Genomic DNA, 11,810 nt, shown 5'->3' with positions numbered 1-11,810 from the left:
CTTCAAAGTATTAGTTTCTAATATGCTAGACATGACTTTGCGCTAGAGCTCTAGAGCACTTGCCGTTTCTGATTGAAGATAATAAGCCGTACTTTTGCTCTCTGCACTGCATCGAATGAAAAGGTTAGAGGCAATCTGACCAGGTCTGAACTGATGACATTTTCCCTTACTGAGAAAACATTTCTCAAACCAAGTGGCAGCCAGAATTGCATTTGCTCAGGGAACTAGCTACAGGCACACCACCCAGAAAGCCAGCAAGATAAAAGATGGTTTGAAAGGTTGCAGCTTTATTTTTCAATGCCCACACAGAATTTAATGAAACAAATTATTTACACTATGCATAAGTACAAAAATATAATACAGTTTGTACACCATAATGTTACTAAGATACATGATACAAAATACAGAGCATTACATTTCTTGCCAGCAGATTGCCTTACTGGCAAATGAGTGACTCATATACACATTATCAGACAGTACGACATCACAAAAAAAAAAAAAAAGATTTTAACTTAAAATTGCATGTGTGTGTGTATGTGTGTGTGTGTGTGTGCGTGTGTGTGTGTGCGCAGTAGCAGGCAACAAAGTCAGGGCTATGCCTTTTAATAAAACTGCTACTCACTTCTGCAAGTCAACAGGGCAGCGAACTACCAAAGCAGTCAGGAAGATTAAAGTACTTTGTCTTTGTTATTAAGTATAGAGCAGTTCCTTGGCAGTTACTTCTGAAGAGTGACATAGTTTTAGGCCAGGGTGCTGCATGCCAAAAGTCTTCTTAGCTCAGTTCTTTAAAACTGCATTTCGTTAACATTTAGGTATACAGTTCTTAAACCATATTGACCATCCCCATCTTAGAATTTGGGTTTCCAGCTACACTCTATAGACTTTTATAAGGGAAAGCAATTTGTTAGAATGTATAGATCCCTTCATGAATAACTTTGGTGCACAAAATTACAAAGCTTGAACTAGACCACAGTGACAGACAACAAAACAGCATATTAATTTCTCTGTATTCACCCTGCACCTTTTTTTTTTTTTTTGGTGTACTGTTTGAATCTTTTTGCAGGACCTAACACATTGGAGAATATTCCAATTTTCATTTGTAATATTTGTGTAACATGTTGAGATTACGCATGAATCACAATGTGTATTATACAGCTATAACCAAATTCCTTTCTGGGTTTAGTAATTAATGATAGTTCTGGTGTACAAAACACATAGACCATTTTGTTAACTACATCAGCAGGAACCGAAAAAACAAAATGGCATTGTACCCTATTCATCTATTACCTCATTTCCCTTTCTAGATTTCATATACATTGTTTCTGTTCTTATCTACATCAGACTATTAGTGATTTGCTTGGTGTAATAACATTAGAGTTCTCATAACTACAATATTTACCCTCTTTCATCGCCAAATGACCTCTGCGGAAATTATATGTGCGGCTTGTTTTATCAAATGTATAAATGTACTTCATAAAAGAGAAAGAGAGTTACATGTAAACTATTACATGAAATCATTAGAATAATTTCTTCCAACAGCTTCTCCAGTACAACTTTCTTAGTAGACCAGGCACTACAGTCACCTGATAGAGTCCATACTAACTGGGCATGCCTTCAGAGATCCAAGAAAGGAGGCAAACTGCCAAGTAACCCACACTACTGCTGCAACAAAAAAAATCAAGATGGAGCACATTGCTCTAGAAATGGAATTGGGCACCTACGTGCATAGCTCTCAACTGTTCAGATTTATGCCTCATATTTTTGGTCTGTTCTTAAAATGTGTGTTTTTCTATCAAGTCATTCAGGACTGAAATCAATAAATAATGAATGACATTTGAGTTTTAGACGTCATACCCTTCAGAAAATGCATGCTAATTTAAAACCTGTCATTCCATCAACTTTCTAAGTTTATAAAAGCGATATTTAAAAGTTGTGCATATTTTGGGGCTTTTGTCCTACATTATCTTTGGCTTTGTCCAGCTTTCTTACACCAAAATGTTGACAGGTATGCCTGTGTGACCTAATGATACCTTCCTATCTCTTGTACATTTTTACCTTGCTGTCCAGCTAAATCCAGGATTCTTATTTCATTAGGTATTATGTAATAAATCCAGGATAGTACGATCTGTGACAGGTAGTGCCTCTTTGTTTATTAATTAAAGAATCTCTTGAAACACAGTAAAACTATAACAAGTCCTCCTATAACAAGGTCTTAGGTCTGTAAAACTAATTGCTAACGTGCATGATTTACAGTACTGATAAATGGTTGTGTCTGCTGCATTCCTTAAACAAGCTAACAACATGGTCATCTATGCAATCATACCTCTCAACTGCCCAGATTTTTGTCTCAAACTTTCAGTCTGTTCCTCCTAACTTTTTTTGTTTTCTGGCAAATCACTGGGATGATCTGATGAATGAAATTAGTAAATAATGCTGTACATTTGAGTTTTAGACTTCATATCCTTTAGAAAAATCCATTTTAATATATACCCTGCTATTCTAGCAACTTTCTAAGATTATAACAGCAGCACTTAAAATCTGTCCCTAGTTTGGGGCATTTATACCCCCATTATGGTAGGCTTTGTCCAGATTTCTTGGGCTAAGAGGATGAGAGGTACTGTATGCATGCAATCATATGACTTGACATCAAAAATCAAAATAACTTCCTTACCACACTTTCTGTAGTAAAAAGTCATACAAATGGTGACTACTGCATGGCCAGTCTTCAGGAAAGCAAGTATCTTATCTCCAAATGACAAAGAAATAAGAATGTTTTCTACACTTACTGTGAAGTCGGTCACTATAATGTAAAACAATCTTTCCATATTCAGAACAAAGAGCAGTGGTTCTGTTATATTACCTACGCCACCCCTTGCTACAACACCTTCTGCACTAGTCACACATTAATGGCTAATAGGTCAGGCTGCTTCAATTTAGTTCTAGTACTATTTCCAGAGAGGTACTGAGTTTGAAATGGTCCACAGCACATCCACACAATGCCAGTATTTTAGTGCAAGCTGCTGTGAAGAAGCTGTAATAGATACCTTCTAATTATATGGTTCATGCTATTTCCATTCAACATCTTGATATTTTAGAAATCATTTTGATTCCCTGCTTATTTTGGGATAAAGAAATATTTAAATGAAGTTCATCTCTTGTATTGGAGTAAGTTCTTATTACTCACGTATCATAACCTGGGCAAAGTGAGCACCTCTTCTAAAGGAAGTGAAGTGCAGGAAAAATGAAAATACATTTTAGAAGATTTAAAAGTTTTTGCCAGACAGCAAGATTTAGCTTTCATCAGAGACAGGTATTTCAATAATTTGGGACGAAGAAAATGTGCACTTTCCCTTCTTCCTGGTCTGTAATGATGAAATAATGAGCAAAAAATCACACTGCCAGTGTACCTGCACTGGTTGTAGCATGTCTTATCGAAGGTACATTTAACCAAAAGCCATATGGTCATAAAAATTGATTGAAAGCACATCTGACTGAAAATCCATTTTGTTGAAAATTATAAAAAGTCTAGAGATGGTACTTATGGTGTAATTTTTGAGCACCGGAGCTGTTAGAGTAGTAATTTAGAAGATTTTGTGTGGATTGCTAATCCACGGCATCAGGTTGTACCCCAACATTTGTAGATGTTTATGTTTGTGCACCAACACTGATTCGCACTGTGTATGGCATTTCCTCTTTTCTCCATAGGTAGCTTTTACAAAAAGACAACAGTATGACTAGTGGCATTAGACATACATCCCTTGGTTCTTGGTGACTGCAGCCAGCACTAGTCATAGAAGGCTGCTGATATACATGTTTACTGTCCCACACACTACAGCCAGTTTATGTTGCACCGGGTGTGCATTTACAATACAGCAGTGGTAAGTGCAGTGTTGGATCTACTTATGTAGTTGTTACAACTGTTATTTTCACTGCTCATTTGTATGTTTGTTTGTTGAGTATACATCAGTGTGACTAATCAAGGTTGAAAAGGGGTTCCTTGTTGCCAAGGTGCTTATATTACATGCATAACATTACTGTCAATCACTGACTGGAAATGCAATGTATATACACCTTATATGCACTTATATATGTTATGTAATGTACATTTTAGAGGCAATCAAAATTAACTATCTGTTTTGCTTTGTTTTTGAGCCTACACACACAGGCTGTATATGTAACTTGTTAACTTGAACTAAAAGAAAACTGAGCATATCTGTGATGCCACATGGTCTGCCTTCTAGCTTCCATAAACCATTACAGTATTAACAAAACTATGGGTCCATGTATGTAACTGCAATAGCCATGTGAAGCAGGCTGCACTGCTTCACAGAAGTAAGGAGCAACTACAGAGCTGGACATAGCAGTAGTTTCTGCAATCTGCTTGTATATTTCAGCAGACATTACCCTTCAAGAGTATGTGCCAACCTACAGTCTTATACACTACTAGACCTGTGTCACAATTCGCTTGTGCCTGGAATTCAAATCATCACCACCAAGGAAAGCTTTGGGACTAATTAATCTGCTTATATGTATCTCTACAGTCCATTAACTAGTTTATAATGTACCTAAACTACACGATTCTCTTTGTCGGAAACAGCAACAAGATCTGTTTTGTCCTTGTCGTACACTGCCATGCAGCTTCGGATGCAAAGAGCTACAAACAAACTAAACCCAGCAGTTATCTTTATCTTTTAGATACACGTGTGCTGCTACTGCTTTTTCTAGCCATACTCTCCTCCCCAGCTACTCTTCATTTCTGCAGATGAAAAGCACAGATTTCTGAGAGTGTTACTGGCCACTTGAACATCACCTGACAAGGTAGCTTTCTAACACAGTCTGTTCTGCAATTTCATCAGACTGGATGAACCAGCAGCTCATAAATGTGTAAAACTTTGATGAGAAGGCCGTTACTTTGAATACAAGCAGGACAACTCCTAGTTGTTATATCTTTAGCAAGAATAAGTCTAAACTCTTTACAGGCAGTACATCAGCATGTAGATATAAAAATACAAAGTAAAGGAATGTAGCATTGAAAATGTCTCCTCCCTACAGCAAATACATAAAGGTAACAAAAAAAGACCTGTGCACACTCTTCTAGAATATCTCCTTCTGTTATTTGCTCACTGTGTTTATCTGGACTAATGATACAATGTTGTTTTTCATTAATGGTCTCTTTCTAATTTAGGACAGAATGCAGGTGCTCCACAAGATGGGCAAGCACTCATCTCTTCCTCCGCACTAAACTGCACTGCATTTGTATCAAGCTGTTGAATGCACCATGCAGCCAGTGTTATTCAGTTACTGTACAAACTCGGGTTAGGGTTCACCTTTACTAATGGGTGATATTGAAGAATTCAAGTCATGCCCTTATGACATGCAGGAAGCTACTCCAATGTTGTGTTACTTGAGCAAGCACAACAGACAGTACCTTCAAATCTCACACAACCCACATGAAAGCAGAGCTGCATGCACACTGCTGCTCCGTACCTTTGAGAATGGTCACCCAAAAATATTGAGCACCCTAACTCAGATATACAAAAGTGCAATCAGCACATTCTGCATGCACATTTGTGGATGAATTTTATCCAAAGGGCTAGTTCCTTTTATCTCCACACCCGTTAATTAACATAATCACCTGTGTGATCACAGCTACATGTAAAAATGGCAAATGTGTTTTCTGCACAAAAATACATGAAGCTTTTGCCTTTACTCCTTTCTAATTTCAGACAAAAGCACCATTTTAATGCACAGTATTTTAATAGATGGACCTATTCCTAGTTTGGAAATGGGCTCCAAAGCATGAAAATCAAACTGCAAAATCTTTTAAAATGTGTTTTTACTTTGTTTACATGAAGTCACTGTAATCTGTTACAGCACGGTGCTACAACTTCCTCGCAATGTTTTCCTGTCAGCTACAGTTTCACTAGATTTTTATTTTATTTCTTAATAAGTACTTTGAATGAAAGTTGTTAAACTAATATAGTTTGTTGCAAATTTTATAACTCTAGAAAGATACAATAAAAATGTTTCATCCATATGATAAGCTAATATCAGTAAGGATGTATCTGTTGTCTGCTATTGTTCCATTTTTAATTGTAATTGTTGCTTTAATCTAACTGCTGACTGGCACATGCTCATGGTGAAATTGCTTGAGCGTCAGTAGCATGAAGAAAAAAACGACAAACAGCATAACACCAAACACTATTTCCCATCATAAATCACTGTTGGTGTGGTTTTTAAGTTTGAGCTAGCAATGATTCACTTGTTTAGGTTTGCTCCAACCATAGAGGTGCTATATAGAAGTTTGGGAGGGTTGCTAGAGGCCTGCCCCCCTGCAAAAAAAACCCTCTGAAAATGGATTTTTCTGCAATTTTGTTCTTCCTTTTGGCTTGTTGGTATATAGGAAGTTGGTGTTTCGTAGTAGAACCATCAGACAAATTGCTGAAATGCCTGACTTTAACAAGCAGCATGCCTCATTTCATCTTTTCAGGTTATGGTTCGACTCCCTTATATGCATGCATTTTAAGATAAAGACTGTAAGGCACACATTGACCTAATTCAGATATTTAATAATGCAGTTTTTCTGAAAAAACGCAGAAGTTATCATGAAGGACACATTCACTTTTTGGCATGTGTTTTCTCCCCATTACTTGAACTAGCTTTGCACTACATCCATTATCCTGCATTCTATAATCCAGTTGCACATACTTAATTGAAGGACAAAAATGGTGTTACATTTCTAGTGGTGGCCAGAGCATAGGTTTAACAAGTTCAAATATCAAACCTTCTTTTTCTAAACACCTATGACACCTATGTCCCTCATGGACAGGGGCATTCGGTGCTGATCACAGAATCACTGTGCTAACAGTGATCCTCTAACTATGGTCAATAAGGATACTCGGGTCACTACACGGATAGGCTTGTAAAGGCCCTAGGGCCATTAGCCTAGCAACCTAATATGAATCTAGAAACCTATGAACTTAGGAATTAACATACTTCTATGAGATCACCTGTAAAAGAATGGAAATTAGAAACAGAAAAAACATAACCAGAACCTGAGTGGACATACCTCTTAATTCATACTAAACAGGAAACCACGCTAAATACAAAAATAATCTGATAGTCATCACTCTGAGGCATTATGAGATTTAAAAATTAATTTAAAATATATTGTTGAGCTTATAAACTGGATTTGGAAGTGAAAGTTCATCCCAAAATGTATTTCTGAAATTACAAATTGGACTTGGTAGTGAAAAACACTTTCAGCAAAGAAGACACAATCAAATACAGTGATACGACATTCTAGAGTGCCACAGAACAGTTTGCTTGTTTATATCTGGTGACAAAAGTCACTTATATGACAAAGTTTTATGGTTTGCAGTCAACAAGACTAGATGGATTGCTCTTTAACAGTCTGTATTACACCCTATGTTTTGCTTCACCACACTGCAATTCATGAAAGTCTGCACAAACAAATGGTGTTCTAGAAACATGGATGACCATCATACTGACAGACATTTTTTATTCACAGAGGTACCATTGGATCTTCAGAAACAGTAAGCAATCTGGCTATCAAAACAACAATGAACATTTTTCTCATACTGTACATAAGGAATCCTTTCAGAAAGTACATTTAACACATTTCAGGGAGGTGGAACATGTTATGAACACAGGTGCATGGTGCACAATGTGATACTTCATATAAACATGTATTTTCAAAAGTTCAGCAGAAGACAATTAAAATGGACTGCTCAGTGACAACATTTGAAGGCAGCATTGGTTCAAAATGGCATGGCAGGTCACCATGCTCAGAATCCCAGAGTCATAAGGCATGCCATGCTGGTATTTAATGTGCTAATGACTGAAGTCGTTGAGATTATAACAATACAAGTGTAGGATTATAACAACACAGGTGTAGGATTATAATGAATTCCTAAGACATTAACAACTACTGCAAAGATAAGTCATATATAGTCAGAATAACAGATTCAAAATAAAAATAAAATGTGAATCTTAAAACTATAGTAGTGTAAATGCTTTTACAGGGTGGGGGCTACACTCCATTGTGCCCATTATCAGCAGCACTGCATAAAACTAGACTAGCATAAAGGGAATCATTTTTCAGAAAAATATAGCATCCCCTATAATCCAGAATAGTTAAACCTTGGATTTAGTACATTTATTATAGGGAGGTGGAGCACAAGACCCCACATCTGAGTATACAGCAGCATAAAAAGATGTTTTACGTCTTTTACATTTACCACCAATAAATTATTAAAAATATCTGTTTACTGGCATAAATGAATAGTTAATGTTGGAGCTTTAGCAATCTATGAGCAGCTCATTAATCTGTAAAACTCTACAGGACTGGCTTGCTCTATAAGCATTTACTATGGACTTTAATGATGAACACAAACAAACAAAATTCATTTCTTCTCATTGCAATTAAAAACATGTTAATTTCATAAATATGTAAATGATGTGGCATTAAAAGATTACTATGCAAATAGAATTAAAACGAAATATGATAAATGTCAACTTTCCCATTATATGTTTCATAATAGTATTATTTTAATAGAGGAAAAAGATAGTTTAGACCTCTCCAACATTAAACATTTAAGAAAATTTCAAATATTAGAGGTTTGAGAACAGATTTACTATTAATTGAGCTGTTTATGTCTTAGATACCACATCTGTTTCCTTCTCCTACAATGTTGTTCAGTTTATAGCTACATCACTATTCAAAGAGATTTTACAGTCCCAGAAACAGTGGCATACAGACAGAATGCCAAGGGTTTGATTTATTAGGAAAATGGTACAAAGGCATTAAAAAGTAATGTAGCTCTGTTTTAGTAATCATAGACATATACCACATACTTGCGCACAAACCTTCTGGCTTGCAGTCTCAGCACTGTCTTGCTCTCTTTTCATAGGCTTTGTCATAATGATCCTGACTAGTGAGTTTCAAATGATGCCATGATCAAAGTCTGCTCACCTACATGTGATAAAAAAGTGGTGCCATAACGGAGGAAAGAATTGTGCTGCCCTGTGGATACCAGTGACAGCAGTACCTATGGCACTCTGAAATAAGACAAGAAAGCATGTGTTTAGGTAACTGTGAGTTGAACATGTAATAAGGTAATGAATTATGTCTTTGTTGATGAAGGCTTATACAGCATCATCTTATAACCTATGGAGTGAAAGAAAAATGTTTCGCTGTGAATTTTAATACTACATAGACAATGTACACCTGTGTGCATGTGTGTTTGTCTGTGCGTATGTGCATGTGTGCTTATATTTGTTGTACGATGTGCTGACTCAAGATGTGCACTTTCTATAATAATTAGTTCAACTGAATCACACAGAACTCTAAGAGGTAAGATGAAGACATGAATATGCATGGACAGCTTGGAATCAAGAGCAGAGACCTGCTCATTCATTGGCAAAACAAGGGAAGGCAAAGAGAAAGGTAAACCTAAAAGTAATCGAACAAAAGGTTAGTTTACATTCAGCTCTAATTTCCTGTTTACAGCAGCAGGCTTCCACAGGAAATCCATTTTTTAAACAACCATACCATTAATGCTTTTGCTAGGGGGTTAATCAGCATGTCATTAGATATAATTCAGGAAGTTAATACTTTTAGTAACAACATCTGCTCTAGTGCATAATAATAATGTTAACTAATTTTGTTGCAGGTATGTGACAGCTCAAAATGCAACAGACACTGCCATGTCTGACTGGATATTCCACATGACCGCTGACACTGGACAGAGTTGTTAGAGTGTGCATTATTTGTTTTCTTCTTTATTTTTTGTCCGTCTGTCTAATGGCATACTTTATGAGTTATACAGCAGTGCAGACTAAGTGTTCCACAAAACTAAAAAAAAAGAGCTATAGCAAGGTGTCTTTGGAATATGGACATCATGCAGGCTGGTACAGTACAATAACACTACTTCACTAACATCATGCAAAGCAATTTAATTGCAACCCCCCAAAAAAGAATGAAGCTACTGACTTCTCCTGACACAGTCTAGAGTGTAAAACCACTCATCTAGTTTTTTTCACAAAAAGCTTCTTCTGCTGGACTCAAACAGTTAGTAAAACCAGAATTCACAAATGCAGAAGGTACAGCATTTCAATGTGCCTGTTCATCTGCATCCAGGGGCAGGTTTGCTTCTTGCTCTACTATTTACTGAATTCATTTTACTCCAGAATTCCAACTTCTTGCTTGCATTCTTCTGATCTGGTGCATGAAGAGAGTGGCCATTTGGAATATCTGTGCTGCAAGCTTTAACCTGGCACATAATCATGTCTGGAAAGCCATGGTGAGTACGGCTAATCAGTGTGCGCCAGGTAATGTTGGCGAACGGTAATCAATACTCATCATAGCCATTAAATTCCGTGAAGTAACTGTTGGAATAGGTCTTTCCACTAAGCTGGGGGTTGAAATACTTGTTGCGCTCTTCAAGGATCAGGTTATTTTTGTTAAATGCCTGCAAGAAATAAGAATATGATTGTGCATTACAGTCAAACAAAAACCTAATTTTTAATTGTTTTACCTTGAGATTAACAGTCGTGCAAAACTGTTTATCAGCTCCTTCTGTACAATTTAGTGCTGGTACTTTCAGAAGCTAATAAAAATGTAACATTATGGGTGCATCAGCATGCATGATTTACAATACTTGTTAGAAAAATCTTTTCTTTGTTGTCTGATAGTATTCTTCCTCAGCATGTCTACTACTTAAAATGACACACTGCATCATCTACAATAAACTTAAACCTCATTTAATGATGTTCTAAAATCTGACAAAGCAAAAAGTCCAGACATTCAAACAGTAAATGCACTTCATGGGTCAGCATGGTCAGTATGTAGCGGGATTCTTGTGGGCACCAAAAGCACTATATTAGTGATAGTGGTGCAACAGTTAGCATTTTGGCCACACAGCTCCTGGTTTTCTAGTTTGGCTCCCAGCTGGTGTGACTGCATGAGAGTGGGTACTTGCATTAAAAAGACTGGCATCCCTTCCAGAACTATGTCCTGCTGGCTGCTGGGATAGGCTTCAGCTCTCCCTCAACCATGAAAAGGGAAAAGTGGAAACGTAAATACTGGAGAATGAATGACTAACATTTACAAACATAACTTTTAAACAACAGTTCATATCCCACTACAAAAATGTATCTTGAAAAACAACAAATGAACACGGTAGAGTGCTTTCTAACTTTATGTCGTAAATATTATGGGGCAATTAGTGAGAAAATTCCCGTTCCCACATTGTAAAATAATTTTTTATAGGGGATGCTGATTGTATAGGCCCTCCACAGAAGCCATTTAAGTTACTCAACATACACCTTCATGTGTATTTACAATGGAGGTCTTTGTACTGGATGTCACAACTTTTGAAGGGATTCCCCATGTCTTAGGAATTTGAGGAGAAGGAGGGCTAAGTTTGGGTTTCAAGGACACCTCTTTGCACCACGGTATTCTCTGTGAGTGGCATCACAAAACGCAGTCAAACAATGCACTGTTCAAAGTCTGAATTCCAGACGTCATTATTAATTAGAAGGCAAAAACATCTTTTGTCATTGCAGGCAAAAGTTGTGAAACTAGAGGACTGCATTAATTATAAGGTAGTACATTTTCCTATGTAATGCATAATTCTGCAATGAACATTGCAGTTTTATCTTTGTTTTTAAATTGTTAGGTTACAATCAATTATTAATGTCTGCAGAAAATCACAACCAAGTGAATGTTACTTGGCTACCTTCAGTACCTGGCAGTAGCTACATAAGGCAATGATAAAATGTCAGTG

General features: G+C 36.7%; 1 protein-coding gene across 2 annotated transcripts in view; it reads right to left on the bottom strand.

Moving 5' to 3' along the window:
• Nucleotides 1-267: 267 nt before the first annotated feature.
• SEMA5A (semaphorin 5A) overlaps nucleotides 268-11,810 on the bottom strand; it is a 2,688,572-nt gene continuing 2,677,029 nt past the window's right edge. For both annotated transcript variants that reach the window (XM_044064865.1, XM_044064863.1), the window contains one exon: nucleotides 268-10,493. In XM_044064865.1, coding sequence (XP_043920800.1) covers nucleotides 10,374-10,493 — 120 coding nt within the window. In that variant the 3' untranslated portion in view covers nucleotides 268-10,373. The remainder of the gene's footprint in view (nucleotides 10,494-11,810) is intronic.

The sequence above is a fragment of the Protopterus annectens genome, chromosome 3.part0, assembly GCF_019279795.1.
Source record: "Protopterus annectens isolate FY-2018-M chromosome 3.part0, PAN1.0, whole genome shotgun sequence".
Lineage (NCBI taxonomy): Eukaryota > Metazoa > Chordata > Ceratodontiformes > Protopteridae > Protopterus > Protopterus annectens.
The sequence above is the reverse complement of the archived record's forward strand: the minus strand, read 5'-3'. Positions and strand labels throughout refer to the sequence as shown.